This window comes from Martes martes (assembly GCF_963455335.1).
Source record: "Martes martes genome assembly, chromosome: 18".
In the NCBI taxonomy this organism is placed as follows: domain Eukaryota; kingdom Metazoa; phylum Chordata; class Mammalia; order Carnivora; family Mustelidae; genus Martes; species Martes martes.
The window spans coordinates 13,963,209-13,978,370 of NC_137906.1; the positions used below are offsets into that span (position 1 = coordinate 13,963,209).

The window sequence follows — 15,162 nt, forward strand, 5'->3', positions numbered from 1 at the left end:
CCCATGTGTCCAAGGAGGCTGAGTAGCTAGAAAGCCCCAAAGTACCCATCAGATGGGATGAGATAGACTCCAATGGAATGCTCCACGGCTGTTAGAAAGAATGTGGCAGATCCACCGCGCAGGTGGACGGCCCCTAGGACACACCGCGATGTGAGGAAAACAAGAAACAGAACAAGAGCCGCAGGCTGGTGTCACTTGCAGAACAGCCCAAAGCCGATGCCCTGCTTCACATGCACAAGCACACAAACCACGTGTCCCTCTCCGGACACCAGTGTCCATGATGCTGCACATAACATGACAGGCTCACATCAAAATGACAGCAGTGACCTCAGAGAACACCCCCTCTTCCCAGTGCTTAGACACAATGCCTGACTTATAGGACCTCAGAGCACAGAGCAGTCGGCAAATCCACGGGACAAACAACTCAGGTTCTTGAGCAAGAATTGGAAGGAAAACCAGGAATGGATTCAGTGGACGGCCACTGAACAGAAGAGACCACATTCAAGGTGTGGCCCGGTCACATGGCTGGGCTTGCCCACCCAGCATCCGAGGACACCAGCAAATATGGGAGCATCTTCTCGGGTGTGGGAAAGGCACCACTGTTTTGTGTTGGCCAAGTCCTTGCTTCTTGGGGAGTACATCCTGACCTATTTCTGAATACAGTGATACGATGTCTGGAATTCAATTTGAGATGACAGGATGGGGCCACGTGGGAGGACAGAGCGAGTGAGAGTGGCGAGGAGTGTATATATATACACTTACATACACCTGACTTTCCTCCTGGTGGTTTTTTTTTTTTAAGATTTTTATTTATTTATTTGACAGAGAGAGAAATCACAAGTAGGCAGAAAGGCAGGCAGAGAGAGAGGGGGAAGCAGGCTCCCAGCTGAGCAGAGAGCCTGATGCGGGGCTCGATCCCAGGATCCTGAGATCATGACCTGAGCCGAAGGCAGAGGCGTAACCCACTGAGCCACCCAGGTGCCCCCCTCCTGGTGTTTTTAAGGACACATTTTTTACCTACCAGTTAGCTTATAATTTCTGGAAAAGTTATGAGATGCTGACCCATAAGGGAGGCCTACTGAAAGCTGGTTTGGGAAGAAGGGGGGAATGAAGAGAAACTGTGTGATGGGCACAGGGTCTGCTCTGGGACCAGACGGAGGTGGTGGCCACAGGGCACCGCGGACAAGCCGCAAACGCCACTGAGCTGTGCACGCAAAGATGGTGAACTGTAAGTTGTATGAGCTTTGCCTCAGTAAATAAATACAAATTTAGATGCTGACATTGGGGGGAGTGGAGAACTCTCTGTACTATCTCTGCAACTATTCTGTAAATCTAAAATTATTCCGGAATGGAAGACTGTGTTTTTAAAGAAAAACTGATCTGGGAGGAAGGAAGAAACAAAACAGTGGGAGGGTGGGAAGGACAGGAAGGTAGAAAGGAGGCGCTCAGGAGAGGGCAGGGAAGGCGGCCGCTCCCCCAACACGCTGTGGGCCAGGAAACAGAAGGCAGTGCGTGGCAGGCGAGGACTGAAGCCCATGGCCACGGCCACGAGCTCGGGGGGGCAGGCAGCAAAACCACAGGGACCCCAGGAAGCTCGGCTCTACCTTGCGCATCCCGGGTGCCGGGGTCGCCTCTCCTCTCCTCCTCCTGAGTCTCAGTTTTGGACTTGAGGCGCTCGATCTCCCGGCGCAGATCAGAGATGACGTCCGTGTACTGCGCGATACGGGAGGACGCGTTCAGCAGGTTACGCTTCACCTGTGGGGGGGACCCACAGTCAAGGTCAGCACTCGGAAACTGCCCCGCCACGTGATGTGCTCGTGATGCCACGAGGACGACGGCACATTTGGTTAGGAAAATTTAGATTGATGCAACTTGACCTTAAAGACAGAGGGAACCGGACTCCTACCCTGTGGGGAAGAGCCCTGAGGACACCAGCCAGACATAGAAGGACACGCCTGGGAGCCCCACGCACACGAGGACCTGGAGTCATCAGCCTTACAGACACAGAGAGCAGATGGTGGGGCCGGGACTGGGGTAGTAGTTGGGGGTCCGTGCATCACAGGGACAGGGTCTCCGTGTGTGGGAATGGAACATTCTGTAGCTGGACGGTGCCCCTGAACCAGACGCTGAGAAATGGTGAAGATGGCAAATTTTATGTCGTGCATATTTTGCCACAGTCAAGAAATGTCCAATGATCCTTCAAGAGTTGTTGAAAGCCCCTCCGCTTGGGTAAGCTCTGCGATCACTCTGATCGGCGCCCTCTGGACCGTCCCCTCTGGAGTTCTGTGTGTACATATACATCTACAGACACACACGGAGCTTCTCAGTAGAGGCTTGGCTTCGGTTTTTAATGTAAATTATATCAGACCAGAGCTCGGGCCCCACAACCTTGAGATTGAGACTCGCCAGCTCCACCTACTGGGCCAGCCGGGCTCCCCCCACAGCTCTTCTCTAACTTGCTTTCCTCATCCAACGCTGTGGCCAGGAGGCGTCCACTGCACAGCTGGGTCTAGCCCATTCCTTCCAAAGCCGCATAGTGGTCCACGGCAGGACGCACCCGTCTGCACGCCCCGTCCCATTCCGTGGGCACTTTGGAGCTTTCGAGCACATGGACCTGAGAATGTCTCTGGTGCGTCTGGAGGGTGGAAGGAGTGGTCGCCGTCTGCACAGCCTGCCCTCCGATACTCGAGGCCTAGCATCCTTGACCCAGCCCCTCAGCACTGTCTTCCCAGCCACTCACCCTTGTAGCACCCCGTGGCTGCCATTTAGAGCACTGAGCATAGTTGGAAGTGACATACTGATCTGTGGGAGGTGGGGTTTGCCATGTGCCCCCCACACCCGCAGCGAAGCTCACAGTTTGGCTGAGAGCAGAGGCCATCCTGCCACTGAGCTCAGGGCTGTGTGGCAGGGAGGGCTCGACCCAGGTCTGATGGTGGGGATCACAGCTCTACTCGCTGGCCGCCAGGCATGCATCCCTGAACCCATGCCCCGCCTCCTGACATGAGCCCTCTGTGCTGAGCACAGCAGCCAGAGCCAGAGAAGCCAGTGCTCGCAGCGCTGTCCCCAGAGCCGGGCACCCTGTGCTGTGAGCCTGCTCCGCTCGGGCTGTGGAAGGTTGGAGAAGTGGCTTTTTCTCTCTCTGTCTCTCTCTCTCTCCGTGCCTCAGCTGCCCAGGTTGCAGAACGGGATAACAGGCCCCACCTTCCGGGGACATCTGGAGCTCACAGTGCACCTGGAGGATGGCTAAGTCCATGTTGGAAACATCCCAAGCCCTGTGACTGGGGCCTTATGTGAAGAAAGGGTCTTTGTCGATGTAATTAGGGATCTCAATACGAGACCGTCCTGGATTTGGGGGGCCCGAAACCCAAGGCCTGCGTCCTCATCAGAGAAGAGAAGGGAGGAATAGAGAAGTCAGGCGCCACACACCCAGCACTGCCAGGAGCCGGGGTGGAAGGGGGACCACCCCCAGAGGTTCCGGAGGGAGCGCGGAGTGAGAATTTGGCACGTGGGGGCCTCACCCGCGTCTTGATGTTCTTGGCCCTGTAGGCGTAGAGCAGGGTGGTCCGAGACTCCTCGAAGGACGTGCTGGCTGGGCTGATGTGCGTGATCATCACTGTGCGGCTGTTCCCCCCCAGGGCGTCCTGCTCAGCAGAAGGTCCTGGTGGAGGTGAGGGGAACGGGACCCCACCTCCCGTCCCAGGCCCCTCTGGACCAGCCCTCTGCGGTTCCCGCTCCAAACCCTGAGAAAGGCAGGCAATGCCAGGACCGAGGGTTTGGTGCTCAGGGAGGGGATGCCAGGACAAAGTGAGATCTGCACCCGGCCCTCCCAGGCAGACTTCTGCTCTGATGAGAACAGAGTAGATTGAGAAGCTAAGTCTATAGAACGTTTAAGTACTGCTTTGCTGGCCTGTTCACCCACATCCTTGCTACGTAAATAGAGGGGACAGTGTCCAGCTCAGAAAAGAGGGCAAAGTCTCACTGTTAGACTATCCAAGATGGGACAGGCAGCATCAGTAAGGTAGTGAGCTCCCTGTGGCTGGGAGTGTGCAAGCCCAGGCTGACCCCTCCTCAGACGGTTGGGGCGGGCGTCACACAGTGACTAGGCATGGTTTCTACAGGGTTCTCGTGCCTTCAGGGGTTCCTGGAGGGGCCCTGAGACCCGGGTCCGGGCCTCCCTCCTGGCAGGGACGCCCCCTACAAGGCGGGTGGGCTGTACCTTCAGCAGTCGTGTGAGCTTGCTGTCCCGGAAGTTCACATACTGTGCCCTGCTGCCGCCTTTCTCGCTGAGTGCGCTGATGCAGTTGCCCAGAGCCAGCAGGGAGCGGTTGATGTGGGCGCCCTCCTTCATCCTCTTGCCGCGGTTCTGGGTCTGGGAGGGAGAGGAGAGGTCCGGTCTGGGCCGTGTGCTGGCCCAACCCTCCCCGGCCTGAGAGGCTCAGCCGGCACGCATGGATGGCTCAGATGGTTATAGGAGGGGACGAGGCAGAGCCGCGTGCTCACGCTCACGGGGACCATAAGCTCTTCGTTAAGTGAAATGAGAACTGGGGTTGGGGGCTGTCTGTGCACAGGAGCCCCACCTTCATGAGACACAGACCAGGGCTCATCCTGACAGCAACCCCCAGGCCGGAACTTCCCCATCCTTCGGCAGTGGCTCGGTATCCCCTCCTGCAGGGGCACTCCCCCGCTGGCTCTCCAAAGCGGGGACCGTAGCAGCCGGACCACCATCCTATTTCTTCCACCACTCCACTTGCCCGGCAACCACCTTGCTCTCTGCTGCATTCCGCATCTGCCTGCCCGCTCCCCACTGGACCCCGGGCTCCCTGGTAGCCAAGTGTCCCCGGAGCCCAGGACCCTGGCAGCACCCAGCCCGCAGTGTGGGCCTCACGGATGAGCCAAAATGCCCTCAGGATAAACACCTCTGAGTGCAAGCACGGCAAGGTCTCTTACTTTCTTCCCCTTATCTGTAGTTTCCACATTTTCTGCACTGTGCTTCTAATACATTTGAAATCAGGAAAAAAATGTTTTTCTCATTAAGGGCGTGGGTTTGGGAGGCAACCTGGAACATGGTTTGAGAATCTCGGACAGATCTCCCAGTCTGCCCCAGCTTCCTCACTCTCCCAACCTCACGGGGTAATGGGGAGGATTTAGTGTGTAACATGTGCAACAGGCCAGGTCGGGCTAGGCCCCCAGAGGCAAGTGGTAAATGCCAGCTACTACGTTTGTTATGGGGGAGCCGGTGCAGGGCGGGACCGCAGCTGCTAGTGTAGCTAGAGCCAGGGCAGCTGCTCATGTCACGTGTCTGTGTCATAGAGTTGGGGGGCTTTCTCCGAGACCTCGTGCCCTGGAACAAAGGCTTTCACAAGTGATTTTCTATGAAGAAACAACAGCTCATGAGAGCCAAGCAGATTGTAAAAGTAACCCACGTAGGCCACTTGAATATACACCTAAACCCAAGCCAAGGCCCAGAGAGGGGCAGTGGCTTACCTAAAGGCACACAGCAAGTCAGAGCAGAGTGAGAGCAAAGACCCAGACCCTGGAACCCTCCTGGTAACCCTCTCCATCTTGTCCCAAGGACACAGATGGGCCTAGCTAGAACAGGCCACAGTCCCAGACCTCTGTCACATGGGGCACCCCTGTGTGATCTTGTCTGTACCCACATCTGTCCGTGGGTCAGCTATGCCCTTCCCTCTGTGCTCTAATGCTCTGACAGCTGGGGTCCTTGCTGACCCTGGAGGGACTGCCCTTCCCAGCATTAGCCAATTCCCAGCGATACAGAACAACCTTTTCAAATCCAGACCACCAACCCAGAGCCCACACCTCTGCCACCTCACTCTGGGCCACTGTCACCCTGCACTAATCCCCCAGGGCCGGGGACCAGACAAATAGCCATTATGCCCCAGAGCCATGGAAGTTACTCCAACTAGCCATCCTGAGCCTGCTCACTCCGCCACACCCGCTCCTTCCGGGGGAACCCGCGAGAAGGCTGTCGCCCACAGTGCGGCCTCCCTCTGCCTGCTGACCGGCCCTGCTGCCTCCCAGCGTGAAATCCCACACACCCTCCTCTGCGAACTGTGAGTGGGACTATCTTTGCAATGGCGGTCATCTCCGGGTCTCCTGGCCCTACTGTGCATCAAATGGTCTATGAACCCATGGCATTTCAAAGCAGTCTGCCCCTGGCCGCTGGCCCGGCCCTCCTCACTTCAGCTACAGGAACACCAAGGGCAGGGCATGAACAGATGTGACGACCCCGTGATCAAACCCCAAACAGAGAGTGTCAGTGCAAACCGGGGCCAGCTAACACAGCAGCAGATGGCACGGATTTGGGCAAGACGCCCCTGGGTCCAAAGCTTGGATCTAACACTGAATATCTTGTGCATGGCCAAGTCACTGCACCGCCTGGGGCCCAGCCCCCACATCGGCGGCCCACCTTATCCTCTGCTGGGGGGATTACATGGATTACACCTGCTAAAGGCCTGGGCGATTGGTGACAACACTACTGTGCAAGCACGGCCTCCGTCCAGCACCTGCTCTGTGCCCGGCCCTGGGCTGGGCAGAAGGTAAGCACAGCCCCCACTTCTAGTGACAGGTACCGCCAAGGACAGGCAAACCAAGAGCTTGGGGGCAGGCAGGTGGGACCCTCAGAAGGACTGTCAGGCTTACATCCACATCGGGCTGGAGTAAACTGGGTGCCGTCCTCCTAACAGCCACGCTTTGCACACACTGTTCCCTCCACCTGACATGCCCTTCCTTGCATCCCACCAAACTCCTAAGGACCCCCTCAGGCTCAGCCCCGAGACTGCATGCCAGCACCCTGCCCTCCTCTGGGCTCGCACAGCTCTGCATGGACCCATCTCCAAACACAGGCCTTCCTGTGCCGTCTTCATCGGCTCACGCGTCTGTCTTCCCCCTGGAGGCTCGGCACTGGGGTGGGTCTGGGCACCGCTCATTGTCGGGACAGCCTGCCACTCAGGACTTACAAGCCTGCAGGTACAAGCCCTGCGGGCTCTGCCTCGCAACACTTGAGACTCCATGCACGAGGTAAGCAGGTGGCGGGCGGGCGCCGCCCTGGGAGCTGCGGGTACTGGCGGACGAGGAGGGGCAGGGCCCCGCTCACAGACTGCGAGGGGTAACCATGGGGATGTTGGGTGGGGGGCGGTCAGAGAACCTGTGACGCCCGCTCCGAGCCCGCCAGGTCCACCATGAAGAGCCTCCCGACGCGCACTTCCTCCAGCGAGTCTGCCCCGCGGCTCCGCCGGTGCACGGTGACCTGCAGCACGGCGTGGGAGCGAGAGGACGTCTTGTTGGCGGCGGTGGGCTCCTGCGTGCGCTGCCGGTTGCCTTTGGTGAGGAGCTGCATGATCTGAGGACACAGGTGGAGCTGGGCGGGGGCGTCCACACACTCCCCCAGCACCATGTGGGGCCCACAGGAGGGCTGGTTCCCCCAGGCCCCCTCGGGCAGCTCTTCGCAGAACCTTGTCTGGCAGAAGCAGTGCCTTGGTTGTGGCACGGAGCAACCCATCGATCGAGCTAACCAACCCAGCTGGGATGGCAGAGGGCAGACACTGATGTCGCCCTCCCCCTTCTCTACCCATGGCAGACCCCGTCACTGGGTCACCCACATCTTCCCCACACAGCCAGGGCCAGTTCTAGAACCTTCCGCCACAGAACCCCGCAGGCATACTGGCTCGCTGAGGTTGGCAGGTGGGCTGGAACCCATCTGTGTGCAAGCCGCTGCAGGAACCAGGCTGGTCAGCCTCGGTGGGGTGCCCACTGTGTGCCAGGAGGCACTGGGACCACAGAGCATGTGGGGGATTTCAGACCGGCTGGGACTGGCTGGGGTGCCACGTGGGAACGGGCTCCTCACCCACATCTGGGTGCAGAAGGAACAGTGGTCAGCAATGTCTGCCCTGAACACACCATTTGCCACCCCGTTAGCCAGGAAACAACGTGGGGCCGCGTGTCTGGCTCCCCTCCATGAGCTCTGGAGAGTGTGGCTGCCGAGGCCAAGGCCCCCTTCCCTCTGTGGGCCCCCGTGACCCTCACCTCCTGGGCGTTCGAGGTGGAGACCTCCATGATGCCTGCGATCTGGATGTTGCCCCGAGAATCCTCCCTCAGGTCCAAGAACCCCGAGGATGGGTTCAGGAGATCCCGGATCACTTCGTTATAAATCTGGGAGGACAGACATAAGCGGGAAATGCAGCAGCTTTGGGGCAAGAACAGCGCAGTAGGTACATCTCCGCAGAACTCCGACACCCTGAGGGCTGAGGTCTCCCAGGAGGCCAGTGGGCAGGCTCACCTCCAGGTACGACATGGACACGCTGCAGTCCGCATGGTCGCGGGTCTCCTCAATGGCCCGGAAGAGGTCGGTGAGGGTCCGCAGGTAGATGCCGGGCTCCGCGTCCATGCCCAGCATGGTGTAGGTCTTCCCCGCGCCTGTGGGCAGGTGGACAGCCGCCAAGGCGGGGAATCCTGAGGCGGGCTCCTACCTTGCCTGGGCACGCGCCACCAGGAGACGGTCCACACCTCCGCCACCTTAGGCAAACAGTCCTGAACACTCAGACCTGCTCATTTTCTGTTTCGGAAATGGGGGCAAAGGGAAGCCTGCGAGAGTCTGATGGCTCCCCTGCACAAGAAACCCCGGACACGGGGGCCGGGCTCGTGCCTATCGACAGGAACGCCACCTGCCCCCTGCCCCAGCTCCCCAAAGACCCCCCTCTGCCAGAACCTGGCAGGCAGTAGGTGCGTGCTAACGTCCACGGTGTGAGTGACGTCCCCAGACCGTGACCCTGGGCCAGGGGCTTCCCAGGCCTCCATCTCCCCATCTGCGCCAACCTCTGCCATCCTGGCTTTCAGGACGTGAGAGGTGGCTAAGCTTTGGGGACCATCGTGGAGTCCAACTGCTAGTTGGGGAGACGTCTGTGGGTTCTTGTGGGCAGCAAGGGGCAGACGTGGCTGGACCCCCACGCACATGCCTACCAGCCGTGTGCGCTCTCTGAGGCTCAGCTTCCCCGTGTGTGCCAAGAGGGTGGCGCTCGCTGCCCATGGGGGCCTCTACGAGGATGGAAGGAGCCAGTGGGCGCAGGGAGAGCAGCACGCGCTGGTGCAGGGTGGTGCTCTGTGCTGGGAGGGAGAGCACTATGGCTGTCAGCCCCACCCCCTCTGGGGGCCCTGCCCTTGGCAGTACCTGAGGGGCCATAGGCAAACACCGTCACGTTGTACCCAGACACGACACCTTCCACGAGGTGCTGGGTGGTGGCACGATACACATCTTCCTGTGGACGGATGGAAGGACAGACAGTGGGACACGTGATCCAGCCAGAGTTGGACCGGTGTGTGGTGTCTGCACATGGCCAGGGACCGTCGGGTGGGGGCCAGTCTAGATGCGGCATGGGCTCCAGTCCCCATCCTGCTGCTGTGCTACCCCAGGGAGTGAGACAGGGCCGGGCTCCTGGAGAAGCCACCGGGGAGGATTACACACGAGCGTGCATGACAGCTCCCGCCATGAGGCCTGTCACACGTCTGGTGATGGACGCGGATGGGGCCACTCCAGGCTTCTCAGGAGCCAAGAGAAGTCAGACACAGTGCCTGGGACTGGAAGGCAGCACAGGACTTGTAAGGGCATTAGGACCCCTCATCATGGGATAAAACCAGGATGGGCCTGACCAATCTCAGGCCAACAAAGTCCCACGTAAGGTAGCCAACACCTAGCAACAAGTGTGGTAGTGAGCTCCCTGCCCACAGGGGTATTCAAGGAAGGACACCTCCAGGTGTGTAGGTATGGCTGGACCTGACAGAAACGACAATGCTGTTATCTGCTGCCCTTCCTCCGCACCCGTCTGGACCCTGCTCCCCATGTCATAGAACTGTCCCAGTAGCCCTGGATGGCAACACGGCTCACAGCATCTGGGCATGGGTACTGCTTTCCCCAGCTCTGGACTTACATCATCAGGGACTGGGACCTGGCCTGCAACTCTCTAGCGTCCAGCCTTGGTTTCCCCATCTGTACAATGGGCCCCATCACAGGACAGTGTGGAGAGCTTCCAAGAGGCTGGCAGGACCACGCACGTGAGGACAGCCCTCAGCAGGGGCCGCTGTTCAACTCCCTCCTACTTCCAGCCCCATGAAGATCTTGGGAGTAAGAGCACATGTCCGCTTGGACAACACCTGACTCGGCCACACGGAGCAAATCCGTTCTCGATAGAACTATGGCTGCATCCTGAAGCGGGGGGCCACTCCCGGTGCCCCCAGCAGCCAGTGTGTCCGAGACAAGCCTTGCCGGGGCCCAGCGGGCAGGGACAGGGTGGGCAAGGCTGGACAGGTCTCGGGGCCAAACATCCCCTAGATGTCCTCTCCCTGGCGGACATTCCCATCTCAAGAAGCCCGGGTACCAATCCTGCTCTGCCGGACTCCCCAGGCTCCCCTCTGTGGCGTGGGGTGATAAGACCCCTCTCACAGGTGGGGGTCAGGGGCTGAGCTGGACAGCCTTTCCTCCTTGGGGGAGGGTGCTGGTGAGTGCGGCCTGATGCTGGGACTCCCGCGCTCGGTCTGCGGAAGGGGCCACCTAAGGCCCGCGCCAGGACCCCTCGTCCCCTGCAGCTGTTCCCGCTGGCTCGACCCTCCTCCGGATCCCGGCTCACCGCCACATGCCTGGCTGGTCCCCACGACAGTGCTCACTCAGCACCTGCCTCCCTCGCTGGATGGGGGCCCATGTGGGTGGGGAGCATGCTCCAGCCACATGGCAGAGGGGACCCGCCCTGTCTGGATCGACGAACAAGAACGTGCGTGAACCCGGGGCCCCGTGCGTGAGGCCTCCCGCTCCCTGCCCCAGGACAACCCAAGTGCCAGCCCCTTATTCAGCAGGGAGACTCCTGTGACAAGTGGTGGACGGGACCACCTGGTCACTGAGTCCTCCCCAGGAGGGCTCCAGGGTCTGGTGAGCTCCCGTGGGAGCTCACAGGGGCCGGTGGGCCGCAGGGTACCTGTGACGCATGCTGGTCCAGAACAGCGTCGAAGATGAAGGTCTTCTCCCGTGACCGGTGCGTGCGCAACGTGTCCTCGGGATCTTCGCTGGGGCCCATGAGCACCACTGTCTGCAGTGGGGGAAGGAGGTGTCAGAGAAGAGGCTACTCACAGAATCAGGGTGGGCTCCATGTGACCAGAAGGACCCCAGGCCTGGTCCTTGCCTGAGAACGCCCAGGACTTAGTCTGCATCCCAGAAGGGCTGCAAGCCTCTTTGCTCAGCCGGGGCACCGGGGTGGGGGCTGGTCCTCCACCCCTGGGCATCCTCTCCATCTCTCATCCATGTTCCTGCACCCCTGCCCCGGGCCTGCTGAGCTCTGCACCCCAGCACCCATTCAATAGGGACAGGGCCCTTTGATGAGTTAAAGGAAGAAGGGATGGCAGGAGCTGGGTCACTCCGTACCCCCACAACCCCGGGGTGCCCAAGAGTGCACCCATGCCCCTCCTGTCCACCCCCCAAGCTCTGTGGTCCCCTCTGCTACTCCAAGCCAGTGCAAGGTGGCCCCCTCCCCCAGGCCTCTCCCATCTCATACAAATACATAATTACGAAGCACGGTGTAGGAGGGCCTCTGGGGATGGGGGGCAGGGCAATTAGAGATCAGTCAGCTCTGTTTACTGCAGGAGGAGCTCCTGGGCTGGTGGGAGGCATGGGTGCTGGGTGAATCCTGCATGCACAACTGGGCAGACCAAGAGCCCGGCCAACCTGTGTACCCACACCCTACTGGCCACCCGGCCAACCCCTCCCTCTGTCCACAGCTTTGGAAACAGAGGCCTCAGGAGGCAAGGGCTGCCCAGAGGCTCCTAGGGAGTCAGGCAGGGCTGGGAGCCCCCGGGGCCTGCCCCGGCTTCAGGCCAACAAGTTTTCCATGACATAAGCTAACCACTTTCAAACTTTGTGGAGAAGATCTCAGGAAAGGGACCCGGTGGGGGCAGCCCCCATCCATACAGTTCCCGCCAGGTGAGCACGCTGTCAGCCAGGCCAGAATGTCAGGGGACCAGGTAGGTTCAGAACAGGCTCTCACCAGCAGAAGTCCTTGGGCAAGTTTCCCCACCAACCTGGGCGCTGTTTTCCCATGTATAAGGTGGACTTGGGAGCAGAACCCACAGCCGTAAGGGGCACAAGCAATCACATGCTCAGTATCCAAGAAGTATCAGTTGCAATGGCTCTCATACGCGAAAAACAAACCTTTTTTTTATTTGCTATAAAATAACACGATTGAGAGAAAAGAGCCAGCCATAAACACATGTGCTGGTGAGGTATCATCAGTACCGACTTCTTTTGATTTTGGTCGCTGTCCCGTGGTTGCAGAATATCTGTGTTTTTAGGGAACACACAGGGACATCTCTGGGGGTGGAGGGGCGCAACGTCTCTAGCAGCCCAGCGAAAGGGAGCGCGTACACACAGGGAGAAGAGGCCAGGCGCCCCTGTGGGGGAAACGTGGTGGCAGACAACACGGGGGCTCTTACCCGGGTCTCTCTGCCTCTGGCTGGCCTGAGGTCCCATCAGAATATGGTGTTACACAGAAACGTGGATGTGCCACCACACAGATGAGCCTCAGAACCACCAGCCTGGGTAGGACCAGGCCACACCCTGTGGGCCTCAGTCAGCAAGCCGGCCAGCGAGGGCCAGGGGAGGGTGGGGGGCAGCTCAGAGCAGGCAGGGGACCCTTCCCAGGAGATGGAAATGTTTCGAACTGGACAGAGGTGGTGTCTGCCCAGGGCTGCGTGTCCTCACAGCCACTGACTTGCTCAGCTTAAAATGGTGACCTGTAAGTTACAGGGGTCTCCCTCCAGTTCTTAAAAACCCAGCTGTGTTTCGTGCAGTATGGAGCAAGGGGGCCTTGGAGCCAGGCCCCAGGTGGGCTCTGAAAGGACCCTGCAACGGAAGGAACAGAAGAGCAGGCGGCATGTGGGGGAAGGGAGGGCAGAGAGGGCCTCGGGGACCTGGCACACACAGCCCCACCTGTGCCAAGCAGACCAGCCAGGTCACAATGTCCGAGGCTTCAGAAGGACGATGGCCCCGGGAAACATGAAGCTTCAACTCACAAATGTCACTTCCTTCCCCGCCCTCCAGAAGTGTCCTGTTTCCCTCAAGTCACCGGATCCCCAAAGCCAGAGGAGTGGGAGAGTCTCATCATGACCTGCGGGAACCCCTGGGCAGCGCTCATGCCCACGGAGCTGCCCGGGACCAGGGCCAGCAGGAGACACTTCTCGCTTGGAGGTCGGTCACCTCCCAGGTGTGCGAACGCCAGGACCAAAAGGGGGCCTATTGACTTCCAGTATCAGGGAGGACAGGAGGTACCGTGGACAGTGGGGGCACTCCCCAGGAGGACGTCTGTTGTTTCCAGATGGACTAGCACCAAGGTCTGGGGACTAATGACACTACCCTGAGAACCACTATCGATCCCAGCAAATTATTCTGCCTTCAGAGTTATGTGACAGAGCCCTCCTTTCCTCCTCTGACCACGCACAAGGCAGTCCCTGCTCTGGGTGGTCACCAGTCCCCAAGTGACAGCAGCCCGGCTGGGTCTCTGCCACATCCCTGACCCCCAGCTCTTAGCACGTGAACTCAGCAGGAGTGATGCTGCTTCCATAGTAAGAACACCTACACTCTTCACACCTGAGCCGGATTCGTCCCTGCACGACTCTGCTCCCCCCAGTGTAATGACTGTCACCATGGGCTGCTCATGGATCTAAATTCACCACAGCCTCTGCCCAGGGCACCCTGAGGTGTCCGCACCACCGAGACAGCTGTCCATTTCCTTGTCCCACAGCATCCTCTACAGCTCCCCAGCTGCCAGGTCAGCACGGGGCACCCTACCTGGTGGGGACTGCCAGCCAGGGCTCCCCAACATCCTGGTACTTCGCCTCTGACGTGCAAACCTTCTCCTAGGCACGGCATTCAATCCCTCATTACAACTGCCTTTCTAAAGACAAATGGAAAAATCCAATTCATCTGACAAAATCTGTCTTAGCCCATACTTGGCATTCATTCTGCCATGCGACTCCCGTCACCTGCAGGGACAGCTCAGGGACAGCTCAGGGACAGTGGGGTCCCGGCAGAACCCGCTATTACCATCGTTACCAGGGGCCCTTTTCAAACGAGGGCCCTAGACCCTTAGCTAGACCTGCCGAAGGGCTCTGGTCCCCCCGCCTCTCCTGCCCTGTGTCCTCAGAGCGGCCACACTCGCCCCCGCCCCAACCTTGGGGGCTGACTTCCCCTTCTGCCAGGACCGCCCCCTCTCGCCTCCTCTGGGCACTGCTCCAGGTCTGAGAGTGACCCCTTTGCCCTGCTTGATCCTTTGTGACAGCGAGCAGGATGGGGACCATCCTGTGTTCCTCTCAGCTCTGCCTGGTGTGGGGAACAGCTGGGAACAGCTGAGCCACTCAGATGAGTCAACGAGGGAGAGAGCAGGCTGGTGAAGCGCATGTAGGTGAGCGTCGCAACCTGGTGAACGCATGCCCCGTGCCCCCACCCCGCGCCCCTCTGGTCTCACCTGCTCCCCCACCTTGTGGGCGATGACGGCAGCCCCTTCCTCCAGTTCTGTGTCACTGAGTGGGCGGATCCGAAGCGCTACCTGAGGGCAGAACACCATGGCAGCTGCCTTCCAGAGGCCCCTCAGAGGCTGCTCCCCATCCTCCCAATGCACCAGGGCCCCGCACCCTGCTCCACAAGGGTCTCCCTGTAACCGACCTCAGCTCACCAACCACCAAGTAGGCTAAAGTTCCCCCTCAGGGCCTGGAGCTTGTTGGGGGAATCACAGGGCTGGTGGGGGGTGGGAGGAGAGGCAGAGACAGGGGAGTAGAGGCAAGGCCCTGGAAGGGGACCCACAGCCCCGCACACTGACCCGTGCCAACAAGATGCCAGGAGGGTCAGGAGGTGGCAGCCTGGGAACACAATGGGGGATGCTCACCGTGAGCGGCTGGTCCTTGGGCTCCACCTCTCTCATGGCCGGGCTGCCCCTGGCCGGGGAAGGGCCAGCCGCAGGACCGGCAGTGGGGCCGGCGGGCATGGCGTGCTCCCTGCTCTCCTGACAGGCAAGGCAAGGCTACCTGTCTGCCCAGAGCCCCCACCCCCCCGCCCGCCCTGCCTCGGTGACATCAGCAGGCCCCAGGAGCCCAGCCAGTCCTTAACTGTCGCAC

The 15,162-nt window shown here is 59.9% G+C and overlaps 1 protein-coding gene across 1 annotated transcript in view; it reads right to left on the minus strand.

Moving 5' to 3' along the window:
- Nucleotides 1-15,032, minus strand: part of LOC308359396 (kinesin-like protein KIF19) — a gene marked incomplete at both ends in the record, with an annotated part of 32,329 nt that extends 17,297 nt beyond the window's left edge. Inside the window, 10 exons of the mRNA XM_080830429.1 lie at nt 1,605-1,755; nt 3,519-3,641; nt 4,217-4,369; nt 7,166-7,360; nt 8,044-8,169; nt 8,297-8,433; nt 9,185-9,272; nt 10,980-11,090; nt 14,517-14,597; nt 14,934-15,032. Coding sequence (XP_080686555.1) covers nt 1,605-1,755; nt 3,519-3,641; nt 4,217-4,369; nt 7,166-7,360; nt 8,044-8,169; nt 8,297-8,433; nt 9,185-9,272; nt 10,980-11,090; nt 14,517-14,597; nt 14,934-15,032 — 1,264 coding nt within the window. The remainder of the gene's footprint in view (nt 1-1,604; nt 1,756-3,518; nt 3,642-4,216; nt 4,370-7,165; nt 7,361-8,043; nt 8,170-8,296; nt 8,434-9,184; nt 9,273-10,979; nt 11,091-14,516; nt 14,598-14,933) is intronic.
- Between the last annotated feature and the right edge of the window lie 130 nt (nt 15,033-15,162).